The sequence below is a fragment of the Schistocerca serialis genome, chromosome 3, assembly GCF_023864345.2.
Source record: "Schistocerca serialis cubense isolate TAMUIC-IGC-003099 chromosome 3, iqSchSeri2.2, whole genome shotgun sequence".
Classification (NCBI taxonomy): domain Eukaryota; kingdom Metazoa; phylum Arthropoda; class Insecta; order Orthoptera; family Acrididae; genus Schistocerca; species Schistocerca serialis.
In genome coordinates this window covers 642425371-642445787 of record NC_064640.1, presented here as the reverse complement: position 1 = coordinate 642445787, position 20417 = coordinate 642425371, and the positions used below count along the sequence as shown (strand labels likewise).

The following is a 20417-nucleotide window of genomic DNA, read 5'->3' as shown; positions in this document are numbered from 1 at the left end:
AAAGGAGGACTGTTATAACACAGAAGAAAGAGTTTTTCAGTATCACTGATAAAATATTACTGAATACAAGAAACAATGAAACCACAGACCTGACTGGGGAAAAATAACATTACCATAACTAAAGTAAGATATTTAACTTTTTTAGCTCCTGTGACTACATCTGTCCGCAAAGACCACAAGGAAGGAATCCTACTGCAAAAGAAATAAAATCTGTTTGTTGCAGAAAAGAACTACATCTAAAAAATTTTGGGCAACATTTATGCAATCATTTAATTTTTATAATTACACATTAATCAATGTTTTATCACTGAAGAATCTCAGCACAGGCACTGTGCAATATATACTCCCTGGGTTCCCTTCACCTCCTCCTCCCCCCCCCCCCTCTCCCAATCCAAATTTAACATGCAGAAAGCTAGTTATTATTGGTCAGAAAAGTAAACAGATTTAATATGAAATGGAAAATTCGGAACATATTTCACAAAAATACATGTAACTCTTCAGATTTTATTACAAGTTTTATAGAGGTCATTATTTTTAGATGAAATCAAAGGGGACTTTTTACTCGTTTCTTTGGGAGAATTGTGTTTTTTAAACACTAAGATTGGATAATCTCCATTTGTTGTTATTGTGAACCAAAAATTTATTTACGCAATTGGAAGCTAATGCTTCAGGAAGACTGAAAGATCATTTTCACTTTAGTGTAGAATATGTGGTATCAAAAGATTATTTACATTATTTGCCAAAGAGATGCATAGCATACATTACCTACAAATCATTACCCCAAGAATTGTTCAATGTTCATTATCACATATAAAACAGAACACATATAACACGCAAACCTGGCAAGAAGAGCCTACTCTATTTACCACAGCTACAATAAGGTATGTTAAACTACATTACGTGCTACAAAGACAATATTAACAATAAGAAACAAAATAAAAGATAATAGAATGCATCTACCGTGGAGAACGTGTGGTTACTTGACTTGGGGGAAAAAAATTATATATATTAAAAAACAACATTAAAATTTCATGCATACCTGACAAAATGTGGGATCATCATCATTGTCACTAAATGACTGTACAGAAACTGGATCCACTGGATCTACACGAATAACTTGTCCTCCTATATTATTCCTGACAAGAATTAACTTAAATTTGCGTCGATCAACTGGACATGTTGTTACAGTCTGCAAAAAAGGTATTAGCATGAGTAGTGTTTTACACTTTTAACCAATGGAAGAATGTGGTGGGAAGAAATGGGATAGGGTACGAGAAGATCCACCAGGACAGGTTAAAAAAAAGTCTAAAGAGACATGACATGCATTTGTGTATAAATTAAAGTTTTTAAACATTATGAAGAGAAATGTATCACACTAAATGAAACAAATTACACTGAGGTGACAAAAACAGTTTTTTACACATAAATATATGGAATTTTTATTTATCTTGGTTATGATACAGTTCAAATACAGAGGCTGCAGTTAATTTCTCCCAATGCAAGTGCCTTCTAGGAAAGTGTCAACAAATATTTCTATTAATTATGTATCCATCAAAAATCTATGTTCACATTATAATTTTTAAGTGATTTCCTAGAGTAAATTTCTCTTTTAGGTTCCATAATTACTTTCAAATATTCTGTAAATATATTCCCAACCTGTTACAGGACAGGAAGGAAGGAAGGTTTGGGTCGAATGTCTTGTGAGTGGCGAGATCACGAGACAGTGTTACAAGACAATAACAAATAGAAACTAACCAACACACATTCTAAATGCACCACTGAGCTACCAATGAGAACACTGGAACATGAATAGAGTTAACAGTGTGTGGTTTGGTGAGATATCATGTTATAAGAATATTGCTTATCTTGGCTCAAAATGATTGCCATGTATGGTTTACAGGACTTCTACATTCTCGAATACAGTTGAGAGCATCATTAGTCACAATTAAGTGATGTGATGAGGCCAATATCTTGTCATTCTGCAAGTAGACTGTTGTTCATGTATTAAAAGAAGAAAGCAGCCTCTCGTAGGCTGCTTGGAAAATTAATGTCTTCCGCAGAGAAATGTACATATTGGTTTTTTCTTTACCAGCTTGTTATTCTAACAGGTGTTTAACAGCTCAGCACATAATGCCACAAACATAAAATGCCCCATTTTATTTAGTGTAATGTCATGAAAAATGTCTGCTGGAACTTATAAACGTATCACAAAATAACCATTTTGTGGTAAGAGTTGTTACTGTAAGTTTTAACTAACATATAAAGAGCACGAAAGCCTTGTTTGCCCTACAAAGTATTGGCATTTAAAGAAAATAAATACTCACAGGTTTGACAGTTGATATTTTGAGTGTAAACCAGTAATTAATGTACAAGGTGGGGGCAAATACAGGTGGCCCTGATGAGTGGAGGTGAATGTATGTGTATATGATGGAGCCATTGCCCATACAGCTGGCTGAACCTTGGAGCATATTTACACGATCTTCACACCTGAGAGAGTTGTTAGCAGAGGTCAGCCTGACCACCCTGGTCACCCGATTTGTCAGTGTGTGATTATTTTGTGTGGGTAGCCCTCATGTCTAAGGTGCACTACAGTAACCCTCATAGTCTTCATGAACAGCAGCACATTTTCGATGAGACTTTTCAGCAATTCCAGCAGTCCAGCTTTGATCTGCCTTCAGCAACTTGCTGACCAGGGACCAACAGTCCCAAGAGGTGAATGGCGGTCACTTTCAATGCCTGCTACAGTAAAGTTAGTAGCATTTCTTTTCCTCTGCTGTGTTTGTATCTTGGAACTCTGTTCTCTGGGCCACTTTTATTGCCCGACCCTGTATTATTTATGTATTGTGTTGTAAGAAATTTTTATTTCAGACAGATTCTCACTAAATACAAATAATAACAATTTGAGCATGACAGTTACAGAAGATCTATGTTGTGAACTTCAACTGTTGCAGTATAATCCACAAATTACCATACTCTTGCAAAAACAATTTCTTAGTTCGATAGCAGAATCAATGACAGAAGTTAGTATGAAAGTGTTTCAGCAACAACTTTTTACATGACTTAAAAGGTGCTGAGAAGTAAACATCTGTAATGATTTTCCATAGTTCCTACAAAAGAAATATAGCACCTCTCTTTCATACGACAACAATCACACAAAGTGTTAATTAGCACATATTTGTTTGTATTACTTTAATAGCTTACAGAATAAGATGAAATGCACTTACCTTTGACCACTGTTTAAGGCATGGGCAGCAGAAGTAGTGCTGACATGAATCCGGTGTGGCTACTTCTCGATTTAGTAGGGAGACAAAGCAGATAGGGCAGTTTGCTTGAGTATCATCACTTTCACTTCCACTGTCAGAAGAGCCTCCATAAATGTAATTCTGAAAAAGATTAACACTTCACATAAGTTCATGAATTATTCAATATAATTAAAAAAGTGTAGTATATTAACAGTAACTGTCATCGATACCTGCAGCTCGAAGGCTATCTTAAACAACTTGTAATGTTATCAAGCTATATTTCATCAGATCTCCAACTGGTTAATTAAACATAAAAACACCCTGTGGCTAAACATGCCTTGGTGCACGGCCAGCACATCTTGGCACAGTGTTACACCGTCCGGGTTACCTGGATACTTCCCACTAACACCAACCTATCCGAACTTCAAATACCTTGGGAGGATGTGGGTTTTAAGGGAGAGGGTAAGGAGTCATTCCAATCCCGGGAGCGGAAAGACTTACCTTAGGGGGAAAAAAGGACGGGTATACACTCGCGCACACACACACATATCCATCCACACATATACAGACACAAGCAGACATATTTAAAGACAAAGAGTTTGGGCAGAGATGTCAGTCGAGGCGGAAGTGCAGGGGCAAAGATGTTGTTGAATGACAGGTGAGGTATGAGTGGCGGCAACTTGAAATTAGCGGAGATTGAGGCCTGGTGGATAACGGGAAGAGAGGATATATTGAAGAGCAAGTTCCCATCTCCGGAGTTCGGATAGGTTGGTGTTTGTGGGAAGTATCCAGGTAACCCGGACGGTGTAACACTGTGCCAAGATGTGCTGGCCGTGCACCAAGGCATGTTTAGCCACAGGGTGATCCTCATTACCAACAAACACTGTCTGCCTGTGTCCATTCATGCGAATGGACAGTTTGTTGCTGGTCATTCCCACATAGAATGCGTCACAGTGTAGGCAGGTCAGTTGGTAGATCACATGGGTGCTTTCACACGTGGCCCTGCCTTTGATCGTGTACACCTTCCGGGTTACAGGACTGGAGTAGGTGGTGGTGGGAGGGTGCATGGGACAGGTTTTACACCAGGGGCGGTTACAAGGGTAGGAGCCAGAGGGTAGGGAAGGTGGTTTGGGGATTTCATAGGGATGAACTAAGAGGTTACGAAGGTTAGGTGGACGGCGGAAAGACACTCTTGGTGGAGTGGGGAGGATTTCATGAAGGATGGATCTCATTTCAGGGCAGGATTTGAGGAAGTCGTATCCCTGCTGGAGAGCCACATTCAGAATCTGATCCAGTCCCGGAAAGTATCCTGTCACAAGTGGGGCACTTTTGTGGTTCTTCTGTGGGGGATTCTGGGTTTGAGAGGATGAGGAAGTGGCTCTGGTTATTTGCTTCTGTATCAGGTCGGGAGGGTAGTTGCGGGATGCGAAAGCTGTTGTCAGGTTGTTGGTGTAATGGTTCAGGGATTCCGGACTGGAGCAGATTCGTTTGCCACGAAGACCTAGGCTGTAGGGAAGGGACCGTTTGATGTGGAATGGGTGGCAGCTGTCGTAATGGAGGTACTGTTGCTTGTTGGTGGGTTTGATGTGGACGGACGTGTGAAGCTGGCCATTGGACAGGTAGAGGTCAACATCAAGGAAAGTGGCATGGGATTTGGAGTAGGACCACCTTTGTCTTTAAATATGTCTGCTTGTGTCTGTATATGTGTGGATGGATATGTGTGTGTGTGCACGAGTGTATACCCGTCCTTTTTTCCACCTAAGGTAAGTCTTTCCGCTCCCGGGATTGGAATGACTGCTTATCCTCTCCCTTAAAATCCACATCCTTTCGTCTTTCCCTCTCCTTCCTTCTTTCCTGATGAGGCAACAGCTTGTTGCGTAAGCTTGAATTTTGTGTGTATGTTTGTGTGTCTGTTGACCTGCCAGCACTTTCATTTGGTAAGTATATATAGACACACACACACACACACACACACACACACACACACACACACACACACACACACACTGCTGGCCACCGTAAATGCAACACCAAGAAAGACAAGAGGTAGCACAACAAAATTTATTTGATAGATAACATGTTGACCAAGTATCAAATGATTACGTTTACAGACGTCTGTGACATGTGGTTCCTGCCAGAATCAGTAGCCAGAGTAGCCGCCATTGTTGGAGATCACCGCTGCCACACGTCTCGGCATTGAGTCAAAGAGACGTTGGATGTGTTCCTGGGGTACAGCAGCCCAAGCAGCTTCCACACGTTGCCAAAGATCATCTGGTGTGGCAGCTGGGGATGTAATCTGGGTCACTCGTTGAGCAACCATGGACCACATGTTTTCTATCAGCGAAATATCCGGAGAGTGAGCCGGCCAGGGAAGCAATTCAATCTGGTTATTGACGAAGAACCTTTGGACAATGCGTGCCACGTGTGGTCGCACATTATCCTGTTGAAATATGGCTGTGGCCGAGCCCTGAAGGTAAGGAAGGACAACTGGCTCCAGCACCTCGGATATGTAGCGCCGGCTATTTAAAGTACCGGCAATGCGTACTAGAGGCGTGCGAGAGTGATATCCAATACCGCCCCATACCATAATACCCGGTGCAAGATCAGTGTGGCAGTGCATAATGCAGCTGTCCAGCATCCTCTCTCCACGGTGTCTCCACACTCGAATCCGACCATTGTGGTGCTGCAGACAGAAGAGTGCCTCGTCAGTAAAGACAACGTCATTCCATTCTGCCGTCCACATCCGTCTGTCATCACACCATTGGCGACGGAGACGTCTGTGGTTCTGCGTCAATGGTAGACGAAGCAATGGACGTCTTGCGGACAGACCACTCTGCTGTAAACGGCGTCGAATGGTACGCGCAGACACTGGATGATGCGTTACAGACGCAATGTGCTGTGCTATGGTTCGGGATGTCACTGAGTGATCCGTCACTGCCATGCGCACAATTTGCTTATCAGCACGTGCAGTGGTGCACCGAGGTGAATGCGATCGACCACGTCGGTCCGTCGTACCCTCCTGCATCCAACGGTCACATATCCGCATTACAGTTGTTTGGTTTCGTCCAACACGACTAGTGATTTCTCTGTATGATAATCCACAATCTCGGTAAGCCACTATCCAAGATGATGAGACTCACCAAACAAAAGCGCTGGCAGGTCGATACACACACAAAATTCAAGCTTTCGCAACAAACGGTTGCTTCATCAGGAAAGAGGGAAGGAGAGGGAAAGACGAAAGGATGTAGGTTTTAAGGGAGAGGGTAAGGAGTCATTCCAATCCCGGGAGCGGAAAGACTTACCTTAGGGGGAAAAAAGGACAGGTATACACTCGCGCACACACACATATCCATCCGCACATACACAGACACAAGCAGACATTTGTAAAGGCAAAGAGTTGAAACATCACACTGAAATCCAGTGATGCCATAAAATGATGCTGTAGGTATTAATACAACATAGTTCATATTTGGTATCATCAAATTTATCATGGTAATTTTGTTATGGTGTGGAGAACCACAAGTGATCATCATCAATCACTGTCCATATTATCTAAGGGTACATTCAGAGGCAATGTTGCACCAGAGAATGGTAGGGAATATTATTTATTTATTTATTTTGTACACACTATTATGCAGCTTCAATAAATTAACCCAGATAATCCTGTCGTCCTTCTGGAAGGACAACATCACTCTGTCGAAATTATTTATTTTTGCGAATAATGCATTGTTGCAACGGACTGTGACGCATTGTTATATGACGTAGGCAGAGTCAGTTGCATGCTGCGGCAGTCAGTTTGACGCTGTCGTTCATAGTGAGTGAGAAACTGTGTCTTGAAAATAGGGCCGATTTTACCATGTACGAACTGACTGACCTTGTCATCGATGGGTATGCATATTTTCTTTCATATTGTGTCAATAATTCTGAAACTTGTCATATAATATATTAAAGAATTAACCTATATTATTTATGGGTTTATATTACGATTGAAAGTTTTCGTCAGTTGTAATTCAATAATGTTTTCAACTGTCCTTCCAGAAGGACATCAGGGTAATATGTTGTCATTTTGTATTCACAGAAAACGATGTACACTGATGGAACTTTTGGACATGTTAGAATCAAAAGATGAGGAAATACCTAATATTGGTGTGGATGTAACATTACACCCTCCTCTAAATTCAACTGATGACATAACAGATGAAGATTCGGGTGCTGAAGAAAATCCAAGTGCAGAAAAATTACCAGCAAGTCAGCTCAATGCTACTGCACTTCGTGATTTGGCCATTTCTACCAATTTTAATGCTGTGAATGCAACAAGGAAACAATCCTTTACCTCTGATGTTGTTCCAGGACCCTCCAGCAGTACAAAAACAGCAACAATAACAACAACAACCACAAACAAACCAGCAAGGCTATCGAAGAATAAAGTTCTAAATCTCAAGCAATATAACTGTAAAAGTGGTGTAATAGTTAATCCAACATATGTATGGCCTCTAATGTTCACAGTTGCAATGAAGAAAAGGCGAAGACTGCTTGAATATTTCCAACAGTTTTTTGATAACAAAGTGCTTCAAATGATAGTCACTTACACAAATCAGTACGCAGCCAAGAGAAACAGACTAGGTGATTGTTCAGAAGATGAGATGTTGGTGTTTATTGCAATACTTCTGCTAAGTGGATATGTAACAGTGTCACGCAGAAAGGTGCACTGGCAATCAGATAAAGATGGTCACAACGACCTCATAACAAATGCCATGTCCAGAGATCGATTTGACTCTATCTTTTCCAATTTGCATGTATGCAACAATGACAATTTAGATAATTCAGACCGTTTTGGGAAAATCCGCCCATTACTGTGTATGCTGAATGATAGATTCAAACAATTTGCACCTCACGTGCAGCATCATTCTGTCGATGAATCGATGGTCTCATACTTCGGAAGTCACGGGTGCAAACAATTCATAAATGGGAAACCAATCCGATGCGGATTCAAATTTTGGTGTGGAGGCAGAATTGGTGGATATATTATTTGGCTCGAACCTACCAAGGACCTGGCACGTGTAGTAAGGATTATGAAACGAAAGGTATTGGGTACGGTGTGGTAATGACTTATGTTGACCAGTTACTTCCACATGTTCCATATCGAATATACTTTGATAACCTCTTTACCAGCGTTGAACTACTACATGACCTAAAAGACAGGGGCGTGAAAGCAACAGGAACAATAAGAGGAAACAGAGTTAAGAATTGTACTCTATCATCTGTAGATAAAATGATAAAAGAAAACAGATGATCATATGAAGTTTGTTCTGACTCAGCATCTGGGATTTCCATTGTACGTTGGAATGACAACAATGTTGTTACTGTAGCCACCAATTTTGACAGAGTGCAACCACTATGCTCTGTAGCATGATATTCTAGGGAACAAAAGAAAAGGATTACCGTGCCTCAACCTAACTTATTACACTCCTACAATACTCATATGGGAGGCATAGATCGAGGTAACCAAAATGTATCCATGTATAGATGCTCTATAAGAGGGAAAAAGTGGTATTTCCCTATCATTGCACATTTTATACACATTGCAGAGCAAAATGCCTGGGATCGTTACAAGCACAACGAAGAACCCATAGATCATCTGACATTTCCTCATGAAACTGTCACTGCAATTCTTGAAAGTAACAAAAGAGTCACTACCAGCAGGGGACATCCTAGTAAGAGGGCAAAACTAGATTCTACATTTGATGGAAGACAACATTATGTTGCTGAATTACCAACGGACAAGATAACAAAAAAGAGGAAGCACTGAAATGTCGAAGTTGCCACAAAAAAAACTACTACTATGTATGTAAAATGTGACGAACCACTTCACTTCATGTTTGTTGCTTTTTGTCTTATCGTACTAGTGCATAAAATATGTGTATAGGTTATTTTCTTTGTTTTTTTGTATTTATTAGCTGTTTTAGCCCATAATTCAAATTTATTTGTGTTTATTTGATAGTATAAAAATCAAAACAAGTTAATTGTGCAATGTCATATACTTTAAAAACATGTTCCTTATTGTCCTGGCATCCTTCTGGAAGGACACCCGTTTTTGGAAACACTAAATAAAAATAAATACTCAAAATTGTTTTTACTTTCTTCCTTACAACCTTGTGTATGAATGTAGATAAGACATAAATCAATTTTGAAAAACATATAATTCAGGACTATCTGGGTTACAATGCATTTTTATACATGTATTTCACAAGTGCTGCAATTTACTCTTTTCTGTGTAATTTTATTTTCCACAACTAGTTTCGAGCAGGGCTCATTTTCAAGCAGCACATGTATAAAATGAAGTATATATATTATATATATATAGTTATTTATTGTTGGACACTATTTACTTACATTTACAAGGTCATTAATGTTATTTATGATATATGACGATTTGCTTTATTATATTTGTGATACCATTGTGTAACTCTCATATTATCAATCTATTTTTATGTCAGTGACTGCACTTTATTATCTTTGGTGAAGCCAGTTTTTGTTCAATATAGAATTCAGGGTCATCTTTGTCAAAGTTCTCAAACTTACTTTCTTTTTTTTCTTTTAAGTGTGTTGATCTATCTCCACTATAATGTTCATACAGCTCCCCTTTTCTGATCTATGAAGAACTGAAAGGTTATTGCTTATACGAGTGCTGTGCCAAAAGTTTTTACCAACTCTTAAACCGAAATCCTGCTGAAAATGGGACTATTTCAGTTGGAAACAGCATTATTATTATTATTATTATTATTATTATTATTTTATTATTATTATATATCTATGCGCATGCTCACGGCAATTCCCCTATCAATGGATTTTAAACCACACTGCAAACGATGAGGGAGATGCAGCCAGTGCTGAGTCAGACACAGTACAAAATGAATCTGGTGTGCTGTGATTTTCATGCAATGATATACCAGCAGAAAAATGCTCCTATAGAGACCAAAAAATGTGAATATGTTCCTGTGTATTTAAAAGAATCTGACTGAGAAGTGGGCTACCAGCTGCCTCATTCTACCTTCCTCAGCACCTTTAAAAACTTTGGGAACAGATTCACACTTTTTCCACAAGTTCCAACTCACACACACACTAGTCCACCATTGTAAGTTGCTCATACCCATCCATTCCCAGTTGCCCTTTCTCACCGATTTATTCAGCCCAACTCATTGTCGTTACGTCTTTGTGTCTTTCTGTCACAGTCTCCTGCGCCACAGCCGCAGTCCCCTTCATTCTATCCTACAACAACTGTCTTCTCCCACTGTCACTGTCTCCCTGTATATCACCAAAAAGCTGTTCTTATTGCTAATATCTCATTCCTTTCTTCCTACTCCTGCCCCCTCTTCTCACTATCACTATCTCTCTCTTCCTTGTTGTCACTGACATATACTCTGTCTCTCATTATCACTGGCTCTCACCCACTTCCACTTTCAATTTCTCTTTCTCTTTACTCCTCCCTCCTGGCACTGTCTCCTTCGCTCTTTTCTTAGCACTGTTCTGTCACTGTCAACTATGTTCCTTTTGTTCCTTGGCACTGATTCCCTGTCTCTCTCTCACCATACCATTGTCTACTTTGCTCTTTCTGTAACATAAGCACTGTCTAGTATCTTCCAGCATTTATTACTTTTCCATCACTTTGCCCCCGTCACTTTCTTCTTCTCTCTCAGCATAAAACAGCTTGAATACATTCTCATGCCAAAAGTTTTTGGAAAATTTTTAAATAAGCTGAGGAAGGTAGAATGAGGCAGCTGGTACTCCACTTTTCAGTCAGAGTCTTTTAAATAAACAGACATATGCACATTTTTTTGTGCTCTCATAGGAGCATTTTTCCACTGGTTCCTTTTTCCCCCTGCTACAGCAAGGCATGTAAATAACATGAAAAATGTATTGGTCAGTAAAATTTAGATAGTTTACTTACAGGAAGTTAAAGAAATGCAAAACTAATTTTACACCTCAGACCATAATTTTAATGCACAAAAATTTTGCATGTGCTTCAGTACAACATGAGATTAACAGGTGATGACAGAGACACTTTACAGCATATTTCTCCATACTAATTTTTGCCTCACAACAGATTTGACATGTGTATTTTACCTTGTAAGTACGATAACTTTGAAGCTCTGTATCTCAGAAATCAATAAAGATACGAAGAAAATTTTCACAGGCAATTGAAATTGGGATCTTAGGAATACCACGTAAAAATTACATCCATTTGTTGTGCACAGCCATCTTGGACTCTGCGGCAGGGTTTTGGCACCCAATACACAAGCTTTTGGGGTTTTTCTCCATTATGGATAAAGATTTTTGCGAACGGGGAGATGGCTTTTCTAGATAAATACCTAGAGAACACATCACTAAAATCTGAGCAATTTGCTGTGGTTACTTATTATTCAGATTTCTACTTGTACCAGATTTTAAGTGTAAAAGTAGGGTAACTCTGAGCCTTTGTACAATGGAAACGGATAAAGATATCAAGAATATTTTCAAGTCTGTTCAGGATCTCAGGAATATGTCACAAAAATTTCAGCCATTTGCTGTATGTAGCTGTCTTGGAATCCTTGGCTGAGTTCTGGTCCACTGGTGACAGCAAAAATATAGTAAAAAGCTATTTTCTTTGAAATTTTTCAAGAACTGCCAACAAACTAATGGTGCCTCCCATCAAGTCCAACACAGACTATATCAAATGCAAAAAGAAGCAACTGATTTGCTCCATTTACCTAAGCAGGAGGAAGTATGTAATATTCATACTTTGACCCTGTACCTTTTCACCATCAACAGAACACAATGTATTAACAATGGGAAATCTTGTTTTTATGCACAGCATTTTGGAACATATTAGGTAGGCATTCTGTCGCAAGCATACTGATGACGACTACAAAATGAAGTTAAATGAAGAAGAATGACACTTTTCTCCGGAATATATTTTTGGTGTACCTGTCCCTTCTTTGGTCACTGTTAGAAATTAGTTTTGTGAATTTTCAAGGGATTGCGAGTCTATCAAATATGAACCTTACCCCAGTCACCCAGCAATGGCAAATGACCCAAGAAAACATTAATTTTGTGGGGAAAATGATTGAAGAGTAACCTCACCTCACATTTTATGACATTAAAGGGACTCTAAATATTGGATCAATTGTAGTGTGGATCATTGTTCATGATCCTTCAACCCCAACAAGAGATATGCATGTTGGATGCCACATTCTTTGAGAGAATGCCCAAAACAACACAAGAATGGATTGGAGTCATCTTATTCTTGAAAAATTTGACAAACAGTGGTCCAAAGACAGGTATATTATCATCACTGGTGACAAAACATGAGTGTGCCATTATGACTCTGAAAGGAAGAGGCAGTCTGCATTATGATGATTTCCAGGTAAGGAACCACCCATGAACATTTCAGAGAAGTAGGAGCTCTGGAAAGGCGATGGTGGTCACTTTCTTCACCAAGATGGGTTATCTCACCTCTGTGAGCCTGGACACACATCGTACAATCAATGCTGAGTGATATGTGATCAAATATCTGCCAAAAGTCACAGCCACATGGAGGTCACAGCACCCAAAGTTGAAGAGTGGCACCTTCATCTATATCATGACAATTTGTCAACACAAATAGCTGCCAGAACAATGGACTTCTTGCAGAAGGAGAAAGTGTGTGTGTGACCACACTCACTCTTTTCACCTGACCTGGCCCCATCGACTTCTTCCTGTTCCCAAATCCGAAGGAAAAGAATTTATGGGCAGCATTTAACATCTAACGATGAGGCTATTGCAGCATACAACAGTGCTCGAAGAGACTTCCCTAAAGAAGCTTGGACTGAAACAATTTGTAAATGGTTAAAGAGGATGGAGAAATGTATAAGTGTTTACGGAAAGTATTTTAAAATATTGTAATAGTTATATTTTTTTCTGAATTTCAGCTAAAAATTTTTGGCGTTAACCTCATATATATTATAGGGTGTTATTTTTCGCAGAGATGGGTGCTAAATGTGTGAGGCTGGTTCCACTTTTGTTTACATGTCCCCTCTATCTTTTAAGAAAGTTTCATCCTGTATGTAGACCATATCACTGTCACTGTATTTAATTTTATATATTCCTGACTGGTTGTATTTTTTTAGTTTTGTCTATTCCGAATATTATGTTCGTTTGAGTTTGTTTTCTGTGCAACAGCTATTTTCAAGATTAACATTAAGAAACGTGTAACTTGTTTTTTGTGAAACATTCCCTAAGTGCAGTAATATAACACACTTCTCTTTCTCATTTCTTTCTATTTTTGCTAATGTTACTTCTCAAGTTTCATTTGCATAAGGTAAAGGTGTCACCAACCTGAAGATTGGTTTGAATAACATAATGTTTTACTGAACATGGTCCTATTGGAGGTGGTATGCACCTGCTTTCTTCTAACCTATGAACAACTTACCCTGTCAGTTACAGAGGAACCTACGGAGTAATGTGGACTTGAACCACAAAGCAACTCAACATTTTTCACATAACAAACATTGCCAGAGGTGAATGAAGTGCTAAATGACAGATAAAATTCCTTGGACTCACGACAGACCTTTGGATATACTGGGCTCAATTTACTACTGAGCTTTTGCACACTTGGCCTTAATTTTCTTCCTGTGTATTTTATTGACTATATCAAGACTGTAGCCATTATTGGTCATTGCAGTATAATCCTACTTTTCATGCTTCCAGAATTAATATTTTCCTGATGTTTACAACATCTTTTATTGATCTCTTAAAATTTTTCTATGTTAACATTATTAATTCACATCTGCTTTTCGGTTATCATAACTGCAAATCTCCTACAATCTACACTTAATGAAACTATGTTCATGGACAGAAAGGCAACAATACAGTTGACATACGACACTAGCAAGATACTGACTTTCAAGTAGTGTTTACAAGCATTAGGCAGTTTAACTGTCTTTAGTCCTGGATTATCTAGTTCTGAGCTTTCTGTTAGTGTTGTCTTCAGACTGAAGACTGGTCTCATGCAGTGATCTCCATGCTAGTCTAATCTGTGCAAGCCTCATCATCTCTGCATAACTACTGTAACCTATGTCCAATTGAAACCGCTAACTGTATTCGAGATCTGGTATCCCTTTACAATTTTTACTCCTCTCCCCACATTTCTCTCCATTACCTAAGTCAGCCCCAAAATGTCTCCTACCACCTTTTAGTTACCTTGTATTATAAATTTCTTTTTCCCCTCATTTTGATTCAGTAATTTTAAAATGTGATTTATCATAGTTATCTTTAGACCAGAAATCACAAAGAGTACATGGTTTGGAGCTAATAATTCATGCCCACCTAGTTTCCGTTATTTTGTGGTGCAGCCGATTTCACTCAAAACACAAACTGTAGATGACTGTGGCATCACATCAAGCTTTCACTACTTTGCTGAGCGTGATGAAAATACACACACTACTGACTGTTGACTACAGATTCAGACAGCTTTCTCTGGGAATGAATATTTAAATCATTCACAAGAAACTATTGAAGCACAGTGCACCAGAGGTATACACTTGTGTTGATTTGACCAGTAGCATGATTTACGGGGCATGTTCCCACTGGAGTTGGTACGCTACTGACTTCTTCAGACATCTGAGCAGACTTCCCATCCAGATATATGGAGATCTACAGGTTAATGTGGACAATGAACCATCACTTAATCATTTTGCACATCAGCAAGCATTTCCAGGGGCAAAGAAGCAATAAGTGAAATAATCTTTTCACATTACTTGCAAGTTTCTCCAAGTATTCTGATGAGAACAATTACTAACATCACCAATATTCTCCTCAACCCACCCATAGAGACAAAAAAATTTTTTTTTTTAAATGAGCTTCGGCAGTGTGACAGTGTTAATAAGAACTTCTGTATTATTATTTCTTCTACACTTGCATTTGCCAAAAGTTCTTTCTTTTGTAGTGTCACTAGATTATGAACTGATGAATATAACTGGACTTGATTTGATCACAAAATTTTGTCTGTGGAAGCTGATCCTAGTTAACAGCAAAATAATCTGTGATTACTGTTTATACAATGCAGACTTTCAAGTTCATCTGATTTAGGTTCATTTTTGTGCTAATCAACTGCTTCACACAATCAGCATTGTCTTATTTAATTTGACTACATTCCATTACACTTTTATTTTTGCTGCGATTCATCTTATAACTTCTTTTTAAGACACTATCAATCCTGCTCATCTGCTATTCTGAGTCTCTTACCATCTCAGATCGAATTAAAATCTTAATGTCAAATGTTTCTCAAAGTCAGCTTCTTCCAGATTTTTCATTCTGTAAGGAATTCGTGTCAGTACTTTACAACCACGACTTATTAAATTGATGGTTCTATAATATTAACATCTATCAGCACCAGCCTTCTTTGGAAAAAGAATTATGAAATCCTCCTTAAAGTCTGAGGGTATTTTGCCTGTGTTATATATCTTGCATACCAGGAGGAATAGTTTTGTCATGGCATGAACACCCAAGAATCTTAATAATTCTCTGGGGATCATCTAATCCAGGACCTTCGTTTAGACTTACATTTTTCACTCCTCTGACTAATTCTTTTCAGTCATATCCACATCTCAACTTCATCTCATTCCTCTTCCCATACGGTAATATTGTTTTCGAGTATTTTTTTACCTTGTACAGCCCTCCTATACATTCCTTTTATCTTTCAGCCATCCCTTCTTTGCTTACAAGGGAAACTCCCCATTACAGCCCCCTCAGATTTAGTTGTCAGATGGCCCAGTCGATAGCCCTCAAATACTGAACACCATGAAAACAGGAAGAAGGCCTACTAAACAGAGAAAAAAAGAAGCAAAATAGAAACAGTGAACAGTCCAAGCTCAAGATGTGCAGCACTGAGTATGTGTGTGTGGCCACGCCATCACGGTTATGTAGATACGGTATTGGACTGCCAAGGGACAGACAGATCCATGTCAAATCTCAAACATTCCCCGTCTTTTCTGTTTTCACCCACAAAATTATGAACTGTCCATCTAGTTACTGACATGTCTGTTCGCTGTATTCAAATTTGTGTCTGTGTTGTGGTGTAACGTCCGTTTGCAACCACGAAGTGTAAGAAAATGACCTCCAGACCTATTTACCAACTATTAGTTCTACACAGATGTCACATGTTATGACTCTTGTGTTCCGTTTTGGAAGTTTTGAATTCCTTTGTTGTAACATTCTTCACATCCGCTTATTCCTTTTCATTTCTGTGAAAGGTTGATGTGGCATGTCGCCTGCTCTCACTATTCATCGCATTTACTTGCAATGGTAATACAACATGACATATTCTATAACCAGTGTATAGTATGACAACTGCTAAGACTACAGAAGGAGAAAAGAGATGTTAATGACCAGACATAAAGTTCATGAATTTTGTGAAAAAAAAATAATAATAATAATTGGCACGAGCTAGATTTGGACATGGATCTCCCTCCACCTTCATAGTCCAACACCGTAACCACATAACCACAACGTTGCAGCGACAAAACTCTGAGTTAGGACCATTCACTGTTTCTATTTTGCTGCTTTTTTTCACGGTTCAGTACACCTTCTTCCTGTTTTCATGCTCGATCTGTGTTCAGTTTTTGATATGCTACCTACTGGCGCATCTTAAGACTAAATCTGAGGGTGTTGGGATGGGAAGTTTCCCTTGTTAGTACTGGCTAGCTATATGAGCTCTTAATTTCCTACAGGAACTTTCCTACAGGTGGCAATTATCTTTCCTTTGGTCATGCATGCTTCTATAACTTTCAATTTCTTGTCAAACCATTCACGCTCTACCATTTTGCACTTTCTGTCAGTCATATTGTTTAGACTTGGGTATCTCCTTATGCCTGCTCCATTTTGCTGCATTTTTACATTTTTCTCTTTTCGTCAGTTAAATTCAGTATCTCTGTCTACAAAGACTCTCTGCAAACCAGGCGTGGCACAGGGTGCAGGTATCTTCCCATTCGAATTACGTATTGAGTGGGGGACGAATGACTGCTAAAATGCTTCTATGCATGCTGCAATTAGTCTAATTCTGTATTCACAGTCAGTATGGGGGTCCAATGCATATGTGGCTGAAGAATATGGCTGGATTCTTCAATTAATACTGGTTCTACCAATTTTGTAAGTAGACTTTTGAGGGATAATTTGTTTCTGTCTTCAAGTGTTTGCCAATTCAAGTTTTTCAACATTTCTGATGCTCTCCTGTGACTCAAACACTCCTGTAACCATTCATGCTGTGCTTCTTTGTATATATCCAACATCCCATGTTAGTCCTATTTCGTATGGGTACCACACATTTGAGCAATATTCTAAGATGAGATACACAAGTGAACTGTAAGCAGTCTCCTTTGTAAGATGATTACATTTTCCCAGTATCCTGCCAATGAACAAAAATCTGTCACCTGTTTGCCTACAGCAAAGCCTATGTTATCATTCCATTTCTTATTCCTAAAAATGATTACACCCACATAGCTGTATGAGGTGATTGATTTTAAATGGGAATCATTAACATTGTCTTCATAGGATACTACATTTTTCATTTTTTGAAGAGCATAATTTTATATTTCTGTACATTTAGAGCAAGCAGACAATCTTTGTAGCACTCTGAAATCTTATCAGGATCAGCCTGAATATTTAGGCAGCTTTTTTCAAACTTTACTTCAATACAGACAACTGCATCATTCCCAAAAAAGCCTGAGGTTGCTATTAATATTGTCTGCTACAGTGTTAATATAAAATACAAACAACATGGGTCCAAATACAATTCTGTGGGGCATGCCTCAAATTACTTGCCCTTCTGGCAATGACCAAGATAACAGGTTGCATGCTGCCTACCCATCAATTCTCAACGCAGTTACAAGTTCTGTTTTAATATCCCAAATAATTGTACACATAATGACATATGTAGCTCTGATAAGTTGCTAGAACTGTTGAATAAATTCTACAACTATGACTTTCCACATACCTTTCAACCAACTGTCCCTCCTCACTTCCATGGATTGTCTTCTTGAGTGAAGGTATTTTTTTAGTGCCTGGGCAAAAAATTCCCCATGCATGTGATAACACAGCAATTGTAGCCACTGCACTTTGGGAGTACATTGCAGATTGAAGTGTGATAAAGACATGGCTTCCAATGTAGAACATTGTGCAAATGAACACGAGATAAATAATTTGTCTGACAGCGAAAACGACCACATATCAGAGCATGATCATAATACAGATACTAAGCAATGGGACAAACAGTTATGATTCAGAGGATGTGGCTGCAATATTTCAAGCGAGCTGCAAACGAAAGCATGGCACTCTGGAAAAAATCTGGACCACCAAGAAATGCCGTCACTTACCAAATTTGCTGTGAAATCCATCACTGGAATGGAAGAGCCACAACAGAAGAAAGCTTGATTGTCTTCTGGGAGATATGACACGTGTTCCCAGAAAAAGGACTGGAAAACCAAAACTACATTCTACATTCTAAGAAGGGATACACAAGTGAACTGTAAGTAGTCGTTAGTAGCATGACTGCATTTTCCTAGTATGCTGCCAAAGAAAAATTCTGTTGCCTGCTTGCTTGTAGCAAAGTCTATGTTATCATTTGATTTCATATTCCTAAAAATTATTACTCCTAGGTATTTGTATGAGTTGACGGATTCTAAATGGGAATCATTAAGACCCGCTGCAGGTTAATATCTAAGGAACATTAATTTTCAGTTTGTAAAGAATGTATCTGTAATGACTCTGGTTAGATATAACAGACAACTCTGCAGAATACACTGTCTTTGTGAGATCCATTTTTTTTTTTTTTCCCCCATTAAGAGAAGCGAGTGTTTACATCTCACAAAATCATTAAATGCATCTTTAAAATACTCTGATGTGATGTGTACATGCATATTTCAATTTCCTAAATAGTTCCATATATACATTCCACGCGGGAAAAATATATTTACCATACGAAAGCGCTGGCAGGTCGATAGAAACACAAACAGACACATACATACACACAAAATTCAAGCTTTCGCAACAAACTGTTGCCTCATCAGGAAAGAGGGAAGGAGAGGGAAAGACGAAAGGAAGTGGGTTTTAAGGGAGAGGGTAAGGAGTCATTCCAATCCTGGGAGCGGAAAGACTTACCTTAGGGGGAAAAAAGGACGGGTATACACTCGCGCACACACACACACACACATACACATATCCATCCACACATATACAGACACAAGCAGACATATTTAAAGACAAAGAGTTTGGGCAGAGATGTCAGTCGAGGCGGAAGTGCAGGGGCAAAGATGTTGTTGAATGACAGGTGAGGTATGAGTGGCGGCAACTTGAAATTAGCGGAGATTGAGGCCTGGTGGGTAACGGGAAGAGAGGATATATTCAAGAGCAAGTTCCCATCTCCGGAGTTCGGATAGGTTGGTGTTAGTGGGAAGTATCCAGGTAACCCGGACGGTGTAACACTGTGCCAAGATGTGCTGGCCGTGCACCAAGGCATGTTTAGCCACAGGGTGATCCTCATTACCAACAAACACTGTCTGCCTGTGTCCATTCATGCGAATGGACAGTTTGTTGCTGGTCATTCCCACATAGAATGCGTCACAGTGTAGGCAGGTCAGTTGGTAGATCACGTGGGTGCTTTCACACGTGGCTCTGCCTTTGATCGTGTACACCTTCCGGGTTACAGGACTGGAGTAGGTGGTGGTGGGAGGGTGCATGGGACAGGTTTTACACCGGGGGCAGTTACAAGGATAGGAGCCAGAGGGTAGGGAAGGTGGTTTGGGGATTTCATAGGGATGAACTAAGAGGTTACGAAGGTTAGGTGGACGGCGGAAAGACACTCTTGGTGGAGTGGGGAGGATTTCATGAAGGATGGATCTCATTTCAGGGCAGGATTTGAGGAAGTCGTATCCCTGCTGGAGAGCCACATTCAGAATCTGATCCAGTCCCGGAAAGTATCCTGTCACAAGTGGGGCACTTTTGTGGTTCTTCTGTGGGAGGTTCTGGGTTTGAGAGGATGAGGAAGTGGCTCTGGTTATTTGCTTCTGTACCAGATCGGGAGGGTAGTTGCGGGATGTGAAAGCTGTTGTCAGGTTGTTGGTGTAATTGTTCAGGGATTCCGGACTGGAGCAGATTCGTTTGCCA

General features: G+C 39.4%; 1 protein-coding gene across 3 annotated transcripts in view; it reads right to left on the bottom strand.

Moving 5' to 3' along the window:
* Positions 1 to 20417, bottom strand: part of LOC126470526 (serine/arginine repetitive matrix protein 2) — a 293467-nt gene that overhangs the window by 235058 nt on the left and 37992 nt on the right. For all 3 annotated transcript variants that reach the window (XR_007586229.1, XR_007586230.1, XM_050098445.1), the window contains exons 5-6: positions 3225 to 3383; positions 1040 to 1189 (exon numbers count right to left, since the gene is read on the bottom strand). Coding sequence is in view for 1 of the 3 variants with exons in the window: in XM_050098445.1 (XP_049954402.1) it covers positions 1040 to 1189; positions 3225 to 3383 (309 nt within the window). In the remaining 2 variants the exon portion in view is untranslated. The remainder of the gene's footprint in view (positions 1 to 1039; positions 1190 to 3224; positions 3384 to 20417) is intronic.